Here is a 15,355-nt window from a genome sequence, read left to right as displayed (position 1 = left end):
CATCTCCAGCCCAGCCAGCGATAGTTACCATGTCTCCCAAACCTGGCCCTGGGCCCCCCGGCCTGACACCCCTGAGTTTAGTCTCCCACCACAGACCAGCCACAAGCTGGGGACAGCAGCCTCCCCTCCTGGGCGGCTTCCATGTGCCCAGTGGCCCTGAGCTCAGGGGGCCAAAGGGTGGAGCCTGAGGGTGTCATTTGACACAGCAGCAGGGAAGGACTGAGGGAAGTTAGGGATAGTTCCCCAAAATCAGATTATTCACTTCCGTTTGGCTTTATTAGGTGGCTTCCTTTCTACTGAACAAGAAAGGGGGAGGTTTTGTGTTGGTTTTTTTTCCCTAAAGGGAGAATAAAGTAAGGTTTTCAGTGCAGATCTATTGGGTAATCTCTGTTCTCCGAAGTAAAGAGGAGGACTTGTTGCTTTCGCATCCTGGATGAGCCTTTCTCCTTGCCTCTTCTCCCTTCAGAACCCTCTGTCTGCACCAGCCCCCTTTGAGTCGTTTGAGAAGGACAAGTGGGGTCTGGGCAGCCTTCAGGCCACCACAGGCTTCCTGAGGCTCAGGGATCTTTGAAATGGGCGTGGACACAAACTCCGGCAGATGCAGACAGACTGAACATGACGCAGATGGAGTTTCACTTCCCAGAGGGGTGAAGTGTGCTGGGAAGAGGCCCACGGGCTCTCACTCCCTGCCGTGCCCAGGCTCCCATGACTTGGCAGGGCCCACTATGTTTCCAAGATGGCCACAAGATACCCCACACCCTCACCTCCAGTATAACCTGGGCACTCCTCCATTGAGAGAGGTGGGATCCCTGTCCCCTCCTTGAATCTGGTCAAGCTTGTGAATTGCTCGAAACCAGTAGAATGTGGTAAAAGCGATGCTGGGGGAACATCTGAGGCTCCGTGGGAAAAGAGGCCGTGATGGCTGGGACGCTTGCTTTTGGAGCCCTAAGCGGCCATGTAAGAAATCAGACGCCGCCATGCCGTAAGAAAGCCCAGGCCATGTGGAGAGGTCCCCCTGAGGTCCCAGCCGCCTGCCAGCAGCAGCCACCAAAGGATTCAGTCTCCAGTTCTTGAGTCTTTTTAGCTGTGGCCTCAGACTTTAAAGCAGAGACCCACCCATTCCTGCTGGGTCCTGTTCGAATTCCTGATCACGAGTCCCTGAGCATTAAAAAAACAAAGATTTTATTCCCCCAAGTTTGGGGGTAAATTTTTATACTGAAATAGTAATTGGAGCCCTGGGCATATGCCAGTCTTCCCTTATTCATCCATTCATTCCACAACACCCAGAATCTCACTTCTCACTGCCCCCGTGCTAGTCCAAGCACTTTTAGTGGCAGTCATCGCACTGGCCTCCCTGCATCCACCCTCACACCCTACAGTCTGTCCTCCACACACAGGCAGAAGGATCCTGTTAAAACCGACACCCAATCTCAGCACTCGTGGGCTGGAACCCTCCAGGTCCCCCTGTAATTCTATTAGCCTTCCCCTCACTCAACTCCCCATACTTACCCACTTTGTTCCTCCAGCACCCAGGCACGTTCCTACCTCAGGACATTTGCACCTGCTTTCCCCTATGCCTACAACAGTGTTCCCCTTAATATCCATCCACAAGGCCCATTCCTTTACCACCTTCAGGACTCTGCCCCAATGTCATCAGAGAGGCCTTTGCGGACCCCCCCCCTCCCCCGCATTTAAAATCACAGCCTTCCCCCCACCAGTACTTCCAACCTCCCTCTCTCACATCATCACCTTAGGACTCATCTGCTCATGTGCCTTAACTTCTTTGGGTGTCTGATTCATGAAAGATTATCAATTCTGGATCCCTAGCATGTAGAATGGGGCCTGTGCATAGTAGGTGCTCAGTAAATATTTGTTGGCTAACTGGTAGCATTAGGACCTAGGCTGTGCCAGGGACTAGGGCTATGGAGTTAGAAACAGCCCCTACTCAGGTGGAGCTTCCAGTGGGAAAGATGACCACCCCCACCCCTCGCCCCCCAAAAATAAAAGCCCAAACAGAGGAGTTCGTAAAGGAATTGTGAGCTGTGTGAGTGTTCTGAAGAGAACAAACCTGGAATCGAGGCCAGGACTAACAGAGGGAGGCCAGGGAAGGCTCCCTCTCCACTTGTCAGACTCCACCCATCCCAAACTTCAAGGCCGTGCCCAGGGAATCATCTGCTTTTCTTGGCCGATGAGGAAACTGAGGCCAAATCAGGACCAGAATTCATGACTCCCACACGCCTTCCGCTTTTCCAAACCACCTTTCTTTTATCAGTTGACAAATAAGGATGAGGGAAGTTTGCCTTTGATAAGGCCGAGAGTTGGGCCCCCGCCCAGGCCAAGGTTTAGCAGGTTGCATTATGAGGTCTCTCTAAACACAGAGGCAGGAGGTGGCTGGGATGCCACCTGAGTCAACACTCTGCCTCCAGCTTCCTCTACTGTTCAGGCTCATTCAGTTGCAAGTGACAGAGAAAGCAACTCGGAGTGTCCTAAGGAACAAAAGAGAATTTGATTCATGTCTCTACAGAGTCAAAGTGTTGAGAAAGTTGACCTAAAAAGAAAGAGAGAAAACAGCTCAAGCTAGTTGAAAGTCATAAAAGGACATAGAAGAATCTATTGGTGCAAAGAAAGGAATAAAGAACCCAGAGGTAAATCTTGCTCATTCAGGCTCAGCTGAATCCAGGTCTCAAATATTGTCAAGATACAAGTACGTCCCATTCTGCAGCTTTGTTCGCCCCTGTGTGTTGGCCTTCATTCCAACTCCACATGAGGCAAGATGACATCCGAGTCTCCTCATCCTCATATTGGGAAGACATAGAATGAGTTAGCCAGTTAGAATAGGTGCCTCTTCCTAATTAGGCCAAAGTGCCTGCATTACTCTGATTGGCCAGTCACTGAGGCAGGGAAATTAGAAGGCCCTGATTGGCTCAAGTCTGGGTCCCGTCGTCTAGCCTTGGAGCCCTGGAGCTGGGGTCTAATTTGAACCTTAGTGACCAAGGATCGGGGTGAAGAGGATCCCCGAATGAAAGCTGGGCACTGTTATAGAAAGTAGATGGAGAGAATGCTGGGTGGCCCAAACCCAACAATAGCACTAGCCAACATTTATGGGACGCTTATTGGATACAACTCTGTTGTAAAGGCTTCATGAGTATTAAGCCATTTCATCCTCACAACTGTATCAGTGCTATGATTGGTGCCACTTTACAGATTAAAACAGTGAGGCCACAAGAGATTAAGTTACTTGCCCAATAGCTAGTAAGTAGTGGAGCCAAGATTCGAACCCAGGCCATCTAGACCCCTTCTCTAGCCTGGTCCCTCCTGCATTTCCCCCCTAGCACTTAGCAGCTGGTCTACTTGCCTTTCTCCACTCTCTTTGTCAGCCCCATGAGAACAGACTTGTGTCTGGTTTTTTTCTCTGGTCATGAAACGGTACCTGGCTTGTAGCAGAGGCTCAGATATTTGAGCGTGTGAACTATATGGCCTCTTAAACACCCCCTCACTTGACATGCAAAACCTTGTGATGCTCAGCGTCCCAAGATTTCTAATATCTTGTTTCTAAACTTTCTTTGCTCTCTAACTGTAATCCACAGCCCCAGTGTAACTTCACCTGTGGTTTGCCATTACTTCCAACCCTATTTTCTGACCCTTCTCACCTTTAGCTGGAGTCTTTCCACCCTAGCTTTTGACTCCTTAGGATCTCAGCGCCATGAGGGCAAGCACTTTTTTTTTTTTTCCCACTGCTTGACCAGCAGTGCCGAGAACTGTGCCTGGCACATAGTGGGCCTTTGAGAGTTTCTTGTTGCATGAATAGCTACGTGGGCTACTGCATACCTAAACCCTTCTCTTTATGCCCTAATTTCCTTTCCAGATCCTGAGCTTTGGTCTTGAAACGTGATCTTCCCCTCCTTCCTCGGAAGGACCGTTTTCTTGTCCCTTGTCCTGCTCTTGAGAGCTGGCTTGGTTCTCTGCCTCCAGCTGGAATTCCAAGAACAGGCACAGAGAGTCACCAGATGCCCTGGACCTGGGTAGAGGCAACAAGGAGAGTCTGTGGCCTGTAGGTTACTGGAGCTCCCATCCTTATTTGGTCAGCCCTGGAGAGGAAGAGAGAAGGCTAGAAAAAGCCTATGACCAGGAAGAAGGGGAGATGCCAGGGGAGTGTAAGATTTAACAGATGTGCGTGTGTCATTCCCCTAGACAAAGTCTAGACAACTTCTGGGCTTGTGAAGTTTGGGACCACACGTTTCCACCTCTCCCACTCTGCCTGCTATTTGCTCACGCTGTTTCTCCTGCCGGAAGCACCCTGTCCTCCGCCTCCTGCTTCAGGTCCCACCCAAACCCTGTGGGTTCTTTAGAACTTTTTTCCAGTTGGGCTTTTCAAACTTTCCTCTGTAGTGACTCCTCCAGGCAGCCCTCCCTGACTGCTCCCAGGCCAGCAGTTTCCTCCTCCTTTTTCCTGTTGCACAGCACGCTTCACGTCAGCCTCTTGTATCACTCATCGTTTTCCATGTGAGCATAGGAGTCAAAAGAGGGCTCTGGGGTCAGAACATCTGGGCGCAAATCCCAGCTGTGTTATCTGCTCACTGTATCAGTCCTGCGGGAAACAGTCAGTACCATCCAACAGCGGTGTGAGCAGCGTGTAAGAAAATGAGTGACACAGGTCCCTGGGGCTGAGGATGGCGGGGAGCATTTGCTGGAACCTGGAGAGGGCCCCAATAGCTGTGGCTCCTCGGTAAAGCAATAGAGGGTTCTAGTCAGTTCCCAGTAACAGGGCAGGGAGGGTGGCTGGGAAGTACCCAGGCCCCTCTCTCCTCCCACCCTCCCTTCCCCTGGTGATGTCCCGCTGGACCAGACCCTGCTGAGAGCCAGAGGGCCCGTTGATGTGTTCCATCCGATTGAATCTCCTGGGGCACAGGGAAGCTCCGAGAGAGGATGGTGAGGGGGGGTCACGGGACGATGCTCAGCACCCACGTGGTGTGACTTGGGCAAGCTCTTGAACCGCTCCATGCCTCCGCCTCCTCGTCTGCAAATCACAATGTTGTTGTAAGGGCGACATGAGTTACCGTAAGAAAAGTGTTTAGAATTGGGCAGGGCCCAAGATAAGCACACTGTAAATTGTAGTTATTTTTCCTCACTGTTCTTTTGGATGTTCATTGTGTTGATCTGGGTGCTTCCTGTTGCAAATGACCGCCCCCAACTCAGACAAGTTTAAAGAAACAAGAGGCACTTGCTTTTGTCTGTGACTGGCTACAGGGTGCAACGTGGTTCAGCCCAGTGTCACCAGCATCCTCTCTCAGGCTCCAGTTGGTGGTCAGAATGGGCTCCTGTCTTCTCAGCACCCAGCAACCCATCCTACAGTTTCTCCCCTCCCTCTCACTGGCCAGACCTGGGCCACATGTCTGTCTCTGGGACAATCACTGGAGCTACAGAGATGGAAAGTGCTGATTGGCTCCATCTGAGTCACATGTTCCACCCTCCATTCAAACTGCACATATTCAGAATAAGGGAGCAGCCGTGCTCCCCACCACAATTTGAGTACTGTTACCAGGAGGAAAAAAATTTGCTAAGTCAGTCAATATCTTGAGTTTCTAGTATGGCCTAGGCACTGTTTTGGGTGTTGGGAGTACAGATGTGAACAAAGCTAACAAAAATCCATGCCCTCAGGGAGCTGACATTCTAGTCTGGGAAACTCACAAAGAAATATCTAGTCAGAAGTGGTAAGTGCTACTGGGAAGTGAAGAGGTTTCGATTTTAACCTCAAGGAGGTGAGGAAGAGGCCATGAAGATATCTGGATGAATGCTCTGGGCTGTAGGAAGAAGTGCAAAGGCCCTGGGGTAGCAAGTTCACGATCAACATTGAGGCCATATGGCTGGTGCTGAGTGGGGAAGAGGCAAAGTGTAAGTTGATGAGGCCAGAGTGGGGATGGCGCCGACTGTGTAGGATATTGTCATCCCGTTAGAGGCTTTTGGAGTTTTATCTGGCATGAGATGGGAGCCCTGGAAGGCTTTTCAGGGGAGGAAGACAGCTTCTTACTTTTAACAGGATCCTTCTGGCTGCTCGATGGAAGAAAGTGAGGGTGGAGGCAGGGAAACCAGTTAGAAGGCTGTTACAACCCAGGCGGATTATCCTACCACCTAACACCGTGCCTTGCACATAGTAGGCCCTCACTAAATATGTGTAGAGAAAATGAAGGAAGACAAGTGGCTGGGCTCTCTGGACCACCTAGGAGGGTCCCCCAGTCTGTTGCAAGGGCTCTGGCCCCAGCACATGGCACACAGCTGCACCTTCCACGATTCCCTTTGTCCCCACCTTCCATGAACGTTCTGTCTGGTCAGTGCTTCATTCTGCTTCCGGCTACTTCTTCCTCCTTCATCCCCTCAGCCACTTGATCGTTCCCAAACTCCTCTCAGCCTCTCGTGTTGGATTTGGGGATCCTCAGAGGAACACAGCCACCTGGGTCTTTTCTGGACAGGCCTGGGCGAGGTCCCGGGTGGATTCTCCAAAGTGGTCGTCAGTCGCCTTGAGACCCGCTCCTCTCTACAGATCATCAGATAAATCCCAAAGCAGGAGTGATATTTCCGAATGCTCAGGACATTAGGCGTTTCCAGAGATGTCGTCCTTGGCTGGGAAGAAGGTCTGTGAGAAGACACAGGACAAAGAGATAGGAGCCGGATGGACCTTGCAACAAGCTGGTGGGGTGAGAGGCGGTGTCCACGGACAAACAGAATGTCGCTCAGCTGCTGCTACACAGATTCGCCAGATCCTCTCTCAGTTCATCCACTTTGAATCTTTTACCAAGAAGGAAGAAAAAAAAATGGAGGCAGAATCCCTTGTGTCATTTTTAATTGATTTCTTCAGCGTCTGGAGAGAGGCTGGCACCAGGCCAGGGGAAGTCAGAGCCAGAGGAATTCATCAAAAATCGACCTACTGATGACTTGATCTGATGAAATAATTAGCTCCTGTTATTCTCCTGTCTCTGGTCACAGAGCTTTGACTTCCATCCGGAGGAGGAGCATCCTAGCTGGTAGGTTATGCTGCCCAGGTGTGTGGGGGTGGGGTGCTAAGTAGTCCAACGCAGGTGCCGGAAGCAGAGACCCACTGACCACGTGCCCCAGCTCCACCCACCATCTGGCCCAAGGCTTCCAATACAGGCTGTAACTCCCAGCTCCCCTGGACCTCTGCATCACAGGCCCAGAGCCGAACAGGCCCTCAAAGGACACCTGGCCACCTGCTGCTCCATTTGGCAAATAAGGGAACTGAGGCTGGGAGACTCTTAGGAACTTGCCCAGAGATCTGCTTCCTGGAGGTTCCGATTGAGCTAGCTGGGTAGAGCCAGACTCAGTTTGAAACCCACCTCTGCCACTTAATGGAGCCACGTGTTCATGGGAAAGTATTTTTAACTCTCTGGGCTTTGGCTTCCTCATCCATAAAATGGGTATAATATTGACGGGTAGATAAGCAGATTAAAGGAGTGATGTGTATAGAATGCTTCGAGCAAGGGCTGGAGCATTGCAAGCTCTCAATAAGTATTTGCTGTATTATTTCTGGTATAAGACAGCTGCTGTTTGTAGGGCATCCCTTGGAAATTCTCTCGATAGTGTTTTATCCATCAATATCTCTCTGAAGAAACATGAATGTGCATTTCAGTGGGCTGGTTGGCGCATCAGTTCAAGTGCAAAGCACACAGCATCCTGGTGTGTTTCCTGAGGGGGAACACGGAGTGATAAACATGATTTGAGGGCCACCCCATGATCTGGGGTAATTCAGGGACCCATTAGCTGGCTAGATCATATCTCCTTTACACCCCTGGAAAGCCTCCAATTACCTCCAGCAGAGATAGTGCTAATGTGATTTGAATCCTTTATCACCTGCTAATCTCCCTTAAAAAGAGAGAGTGCAAGTTCAAGACAGGCGAGTACAGGGCTGGGCTTAGAGCCTTCAACATGAGCTAGATACTGTTAAATACTGTAACACTGTGTCTGTTTTCTTTGACTGTATTCGTGTGGTTCGTTCTGTAGGGAAGGTTTGCTGATTTTCCATTTTTCCTTGGATGCAAAGTTTTGTTTTTCAGAAATATATATTGGCGCTTTTCTTTTCAAATGAGGCCATTTAAAGTAGCATGTGAAGCAAATAACAGTGGAAGGGTTGTCTAGATAGGGCAGAAATTGGGACACTTGAATGGAAGCAGCTGAGAAATGTCAGGTTAGTGGTGAGGGGCCTACGTTGAGCCGGCAGGGAGAGCAGAGGCCAAACCCTGTCTCTGCCATTTTCTCTGTGTTCTCTTAGGACAGTGATTAGGCCTCAGTTGTTCTCAGCTGTAAAAGGGCAATAACACTAGTCCTCGTGTGAGACGCTGGGCATGAGAATTGACGACAATGCTGCAAATTGAGTGCCTGACACCCAGCATGCAGTGATAGTAATAATAATCTAATAATGGGTTACACTGTGAATGATGGGTTCCAATTAATATCATGTGTTGGGCTCTAGTCTCAAGACTCTGTATTAACTCGTTAATCCCTTAGACCCGTTTTATAAATGAGGAAACTCAGGCACAGAGGCATTAAGTTACTTGCCCAGGGTCAGCCAACAAGTCATTCCAAGCCCAGTCTTAACCATCACACGATGTGGCACAAACCAGGTGCCCAATACACAGCAGATGCACGGGCCCTGGATGCTGAGAGATGTGTTTTAGCAGATGAGGGGTTGGGGATGAAGTCGGTGCTTACCCCCTGGTCCTGTGAACCTCACAGTTCCCACTCAGCCCCTCTGATAATGCGACTCTCATCTCGTCCCTCTGCACAGATGTCCTGTCTGAGGTCCCTGGGGAGGAAGCCCTGCGTGGAGCCTGGCCTGCTTCCAGCCTCCTCCAGGGCGAATCCACTGAGACACTGTTTTTTAGAGGCAGGGTGGGTGTAAGGGAACAAATGAAGAATGATGCAGCACCCGGGAACTAGCAAGAGAGAGGAGCCATTACTATCCCAAGCTTGAAGGGGCTAAGAGGAGGGAGAGGGCCCCGGGATTGAGAGAGCTAGTGCCAGGAGGGGCCCCAACTGGAGCTGTGGCCAGACTAGAGAGACAGAGGCACTGGGAGCCACTGCATGCTGGAGAGGGAGCAGAGGAGAGTAAGTATGCTGACTGGCTGCCTCCTGCCCTGAAGCCCCCTGCAGGGCTTGCACTGGCCGAACCAGCTGGAAGCCAGAGACTAGTCTGCAGAGCTCTTCCTGGGGCACCAGCAGGGTAGGGAATGAATGGGTGGGAGGGGCAGGCAAAGAGCCGTCCACCCTTGGACCCTCCCAGGAGTCTTTTCAACCACCTTATGCCCAGAGAACTCAGAGTGGCCCACTCCTCCTTGGTGACTCAGAAAGGGTGATGGGGAGGCTGTCGCTGACAGAGGTCTGTCTCTGAGCCTCCAGACCCAGGTTATGGCGTGGCCCTTTCAAGTACAACACCCCTCACTCTGCAGAGCTCAGAGGACCTTAAGAAAACACCCCTTTATTTATTGGAATATGTCTTTGGCACCTACCATGTCCCAGGCATGGTCCTAGGTGCTGGGGACGGAGCTGTGAATAACACAGGCCCAGCCTCGGCCCTCACGGAGCTGACCCTCCAGTGGGGAGAACTAGGCAATACATAGATGATTGCAGGCTGTAGTAGGGATTATGAGGGAAATAAAACAGGTTATAAAATACGGAGAGTGCCCCAGATGGGGCACCACCTTAGATAGGCCGTGAGTGCAGCCTCTCCAAGGAAGTGACATTTGTGCCAAGACTTGGCAGAGGAGAGTAAGCCCATCATACAAGATCTAGGGAAAGGCTCTTCCAGGTTTAAGGAAGAACAGTGCAAAGGCCCTGGGGAGGAACACGTTTGACTTGTCCAAGCAACAGAAAGCAGCCAGTGGGGCTGGAGAGCAACTGAGAAGCAGGAGAGGTGGGCAGGGGCAGGATGGGAGGGAGTCTGCCTTTTATTCCCGGAGCCATGAGAAGCCAGGGGAGGGTCTGAGCAGGTGAGTGACAGGACTGGGACCCAGGTGAGGTGCGTGCCTTGCACTTGTACCACCTGGAGTGAGTGCCCTTCGATTTTGTGCCCTAAGTGCCTCACTGAGTGATATGATCTGATTTGAATTTTAGGAAATTTCCATTGGCTGCCCTGGGGAGAATGGAAGGGGGGCGGGGGTGGGGGGAGCAGGGAGACCCTATAGGGCAGCGGTTCTCAACCTGTGGGTTGCGACCCCTTTGGGGGTCGAACGACCCTTTCACAGGGGTCGCCAGGTACTCGTATGTGGGCGTATCTGCATGTGAGCCTGGAGATGGATAGAGGAGCGGTGTCTCGGTTCCTAAGACCATCGAAAATATGTGTTTTCTGATGGTCTTAGGCGACCCCTGTGAAAGGTTGAGAACCACTGCTGTAGGTGACTGTTGCCATCTCCAGGAGAGAGATGCAGGCAGCACATCCCCCTCCGTGGAATCTGGGGCCCTTGATGAGTTCCCTGAGCAGTGACTTTGGGGTCGGGTCCCTCAAGGTCACAGGGAGGGTGACTCAGCCCGACTCCAACAAATTTGGTTTCCTCTCAACCCGTCTGTTCGCTTTCTCGCTGTGTGTGCCTCTCCCTCGTCTTAAATAAATGAGAACAAAAGTCTATATCTGGACAGGACTTGAAGGCTCATTTCCTCAAGAAGTAGAAAAATGACCACAGAGAGTGAAGAGCAGATTAAGAGCAGAGACCTGCCTGAGCCAAGATTCGCCCTCCCGCCTCCCTCCCACACCCACCATTGCTTGTGATCTGACCTGGGCTTGGCGCGGCCTCCGTGGAGTGGGGCAATTCTTCTCCCTCAGCTCTTTAGCCCTCAAGTGTCCCTTCTGTCATTTTGTTTATTCTGCAACTTAAAACTCATGTGAATAACATCCCAGCTCTGGGATCTGTTAGCAGGGAGCCCCACTGGACTGAGTTCTTGTAACAGCCACGTCTCCCAACTTTACTCATAGGGAAAGGGAGGATCTCCACTGGCTTATTGATGGGGATACCGAACTGGTGAGGGATGGAGCTGGGACTGAAGCACTAGGAGTCATCTAGCCCAACGCGGACACCATCCCAGTGTCCAGACCCCACCCAGAGTCACACGCTGCCTGGGAGCCAGGCTGCAGCCCCCTCACCCCTGCACCCCTGATCTTGCCAGCAGAGATGAGATGACCAGAAAGATCCCTCCCAGACTGGGCTGCTTCCCTCCCTTCCCTGGGGGCGATTTGTCTGTTGAAGTGGTTGGATGGTTCAATGACAGGCCGATTATCTGACTTGGGACTTCAGCTGCCACCAACACACCCACAGGCTCGCTGGTCCAGGGGAGAATTCCATCCACATAAGTGGTCACAGAAGGCCTTCCTACCAGCCTGTTGCCTGAGTGCATTGTGAATTCTTTTCTTGTGACTTGAGCCAAGTTAGGTGTTGGCTATAGCTATCCCTGATCAGAGAAACTCACTGTCCCTGCCAGAGGCCATTATAGAGAGCGTTATGCAGGTCCGAGCTACCGGGCAGCCTGTACCTAGAGACTGACCTGATTCCTTTCCTCCTACTTTAGATCCGTGAGCAGAGAGGGAAGAAGGCAAAGAAACAAATCCACAAGATACAACCTCAGACTCCTGCCTCCTGCAAGAAGCAACGGATCAGCAAAAATACAAAATGGCGCGCCCTGGCCTCCTGCTCTGCCTGCTCTCCACCACTGCTCTCTCTCTCCTGGGTGGGAGTTCTGCGTTCCTGTCACACCACCGCCTGAAAGGCAGGCTTCAGAGGGACCGCAGAAACATCCGCCCCAACATTATCCTGGTACTGACGGATGACCAGGACGTGGAGCTCGGTAAGCACCCCAGCCAGCTGGTGGCACCTACCCGGGGTCACTGGGGCCCTCTGCTGGGGCTAAGGTTCCTGATGGAAGACACTTGTGTCAACCCATAGGATTCACTTCTAATGGATTTAATCAAGTCACAGGGGTTGCCCCACACCTGTGGATTCACAGCTGGGTCCTCAAGGTTAGGGAATCTCCCTCCGTTTCCTAATGCAGAACCCTGCATGGATTTCTCCAGAGCCTTAAGGAGAAGTTCATCCAATTTCTATTGAGTACCTGCTACGTGCCAGGCAATATTCTAGGGCCTGGAACTTCAGTAATGAGTAAGAAAGGCATGTGTTGTGAAGATCTAGGGGGAAAGCCTTCCAAGCAGCGAGAATAACATGTGCAAAGGCCCTGAGGCAGAACCAAGGAGACAGATGTGGCTGGAGCATGGGAAAGGGGTATAGGAAATGAGACTGGAGAGGGTAGAACGCAGAGCCTCCTGAAAGCTCCCCTGGGTTGTGGTAAGGAATGCCAATAGCTGCCCAGGTGAGGGGTTGGCCTTTCGCCTCTGCCCACTGTCAAAGGACAACTGAATATCGTTGGCGGCCATAAATGTAAAGGTTTACTGGATAAGCCTTTGCAACCCGATATAAGATGGTGATGAAAACCCAACTGCAAATCTATACCCCTTTTGGATCCATTATGAAAAACATGAATCAGTCTTTTAACTGCCAAGAAAAGGTGATTTATATAAATCCAAGTCATTCCTTGTAATGATTTGTATTAATGATCACAAGTATAGATTTTTCTCAGGGACCTTATCAGGGCAAAAAGAATATGCAGCCAGGAAGCAATCAGAACCCAGAGCTTTTATTGACAACTTGACGAACAACAGGCCTCTCTCCCTGGCACCATTTGCATGAGCCACCTTTGATAACCATGGGGAGTCTACAGGCCTTGGCCCTAGGGGCGTGAATTTTGTTTCTGGCCGACTTTTTTTTTTTTTTTTTTTTTTTTTTTTTTTTTTTTTTTTTTTTTTTAGCTGAGCCATCCCGCCACCTGTTGGCAGCTCACGGCTGCTCAGCTCGGGCTGACTCGAACCGCTGTTGCCGACTTTTGCAAAGAGCATTTGCAGGCAGCACCTGAACCTCAGAGCACTTTGGTCTTGCCTTGTGGGCCCCTCGAGCTGTTTTGATCATAGTGATGCCTGGGAATTTCAAGACACCCCGGATGTTCATTCATCCATCTAACAGAGGTTTATTGAGCATCTGCAATAAACGTTCACTGCACTGTGTTGGGAACTGGAAGAATAACAAAGGTTCATTCTAAGTAGAGAAAACAGAAAAGGCAAAGATACTGAGTTAGAAATGAGCTTGGTGGTTTGGGCCAAAAAGAACGCCTGTGAGCGGGAGTGGACGGAGCTGGGCTATAGGGAACGGAGCTGGGGCCTTGTGGCCATGGTGAGGGTTTTGAATTTTATTCTTAGTGAAATGGACATGGATTGGGGGCCATAAGCAGGGGACCTGCTGTAGGTTCCAAAAGGATCCCTCTGACTGTTAGGTTGAAATTTGATTGCAGAGAGCATGAGCAGAGACAGGGACACCCATTAAGAGGCCAGTGCAGTAACTGGGCCAGTGAAGATGGAAGCTGGGACCAGGGGGAGGGCAGGGGAAGGGGTGAGACGATGGTGGATGGGTTGGAGGGGGCAGTTAAGGAAAAAAAGAGCATCCAGGGTGAGTCCCAGATTTGGGGCCTGAACCAAGGTGAGTGAGTGAACACTCATTCTTAGGAGCAACACATTTTTGCTGCAGCAATGTGACCTAACTAAACCTCACGTTAGAATCTAATTGTTAGGTTTTCATCTGTGACTCTTGAATAAAACTAGCAGAATACGCAGACATAGGGAAAGGAGCTATGGGTGTGATGAAGGCACAGGAGAGAGGAAAGCAAAGAAAATCATAGCTTGCTCAAAATGCATAGATCCGTTTCTCTTCATTTTATAGATGGAGAGACTAAGGCACAGAGAAATGAAGTTAGTTGTCCCGAGTCTAGAACATGGCCAAACAAGCTTCAAACCCAGAGCCCATGGCCTTGGCCACTGCTCCACTTAACCAGTCTCCTGGGATGGCTGTTGATTTATTTCTAGATTGTTAGTGTGTTAGTTTTCACTGGTACAAACACCGTGGCCAGAAATGTCTTTATACACGTGTCTTTGCACACCGAAGCAAGTGTTGCTGAAAGAGAAATTCCAGGAAGTAGATACGGTCGGTAGTCGGTTTTGAGCCCTTGTGTGCTGTGGCATCTGCCAGCTCCCATCCGCAGCACTACCTTGCATAGCTGGCTGCCCCTAAGCCTCCCCTTCTATGAACGAACCAGCCCCTCCATCAGCAGAGCTGGCTTTTGAAGGAGGCTGACCTTATTTCAGGAGGTGAGGGGTGGGATGGTGGCAGTGGGGTGAGGGGGTGATGAGCTTTTTATAAACCACTAGACAGACCCAGATCAATAATGCATGTTCCCAAAAAGGCCAGCACATTATCTCCCAGCCTGCGACAACTGGCACGTAGAAGGTGGTCCTAAAAAATTTATCATCTGCTATTTTCTGCTCATCCATGCGGCAGTTCCAACAGTTCTTGGGGCTGAAGACCTCTCGACTAAGATAATTCCAGGCTTTCTTCCAGTCCCAGGGCAGAGAACAGCTGTCCACCCTATTTAGGGTCTGGTTGAGACTACTGGTACAGGACTCAGCACAGAAGAGGGGCCTGTTGTCCTGTACCCTAACTGCAAGGTGTGTGTGGGGGGGTGGCTATATATTCGTTTTCCTTTCCTTATATGCATTCAACACACCTCCCTGAGGCACTCAGATGTGTCAAATGCCCGGGGGAGCTGGTCCCAGAGCACACTGATCATTAAGTGGCCCCAATTATCAATACATCTTCCAGGCCATTGGGAATATCCCTGGGTTTGGATGACCCTTGGAGACCAGCAGGGTCTTGGCCAGGATTATAGGAGAGAGAGGAGCACACAGAAGCCAAGGTCTTGTTTGCATGTGTCCTTCAGGCAGAGGGGTTATGAACCGGGACTCTGCCAGGGTTTATTGGCTGAATTCAATCCAGACAAACCTTTGGTGAGCCTCAGGGACTCTGACAGGCTCTGAGACACCAAGATGAGTTAGACGCGCAGCCCTTGCCTGGAGCAAGAGAATATCTGCAGCATCCCAGTGCCGTCTGTTCTTTTATTGGAAATTTTCTTTAACTAGACTTCCTTTTTGAAGCTTAAATATTCTTTTAAAAGGAAGCTCTGAATGATGACTGTGAATGAAAAGCTACTATCCACTGCCTTCCGCCAAAGATCACTGCCAAACCAAGTAGATGAGAACAGCAGGGTATTTACATCTCAGCAAGATGCCACCTCCCACGAGGCTGGCATATCTTCTTTATAAAGGGTGATGGGCAGTTTTGAGAGAGGTGTTAAAGGTGAAATATCACCTCCCTGAGACTTTCTCCTTGATCTAAGCAGCAGGATGGAGGCTGGAAAAGGG

At 50.7% G+C, this 15,355-nt stretch overlaps 1 protein-coding gene across 5 annotated transcripts in view; it reads left to right on the top strand.

Annotated features, from left to right (window-relative positions):
- The window catches only part of SULF2 (sulfatase 2), a 117,172-nt gene that overhangs the window by 15,707 nt on the left and 86,110 nt on the right, over positions 1 to 15,355 (top strand). For all 5 annotated transcript variants that reach the window (XM_019636990.1, XM_019636993.1, XM_019636991.1 and 2 more), the window contains exon 2: positions 11,569 to 11,844. In XM_019636990.1, coding sequence (XP_019492535.1) covers positions 11,670 to 11,844 — 175 coding nt within the window. In that variant the 5' untranslated portion in view covers positions 11,569 to 11,669. The remainder of the gene's footprint in view (positions 1 to 11,568; positions 11,845 to 15,355) is intronic.

This window comes from Hipposideros armiger, unplaced genomic scaffold, assembly GCF_001890085.2.
Source record: "Hipposideros armiger isolate ML-2016 unplaced genomic scaffold, ASM189008v1 scaffold_31, whole genome shotgun sequence".
NCBI classification, from domain to species: Eukaryota; Metazoa; Chordata; class Mammalia; order Chiroptera; family Hipposideridae; genus Hipposideros; species Hipposideros armiger.
This window is presented reverse-complemented; position numbering and strand designations above follow the sequence as displayed.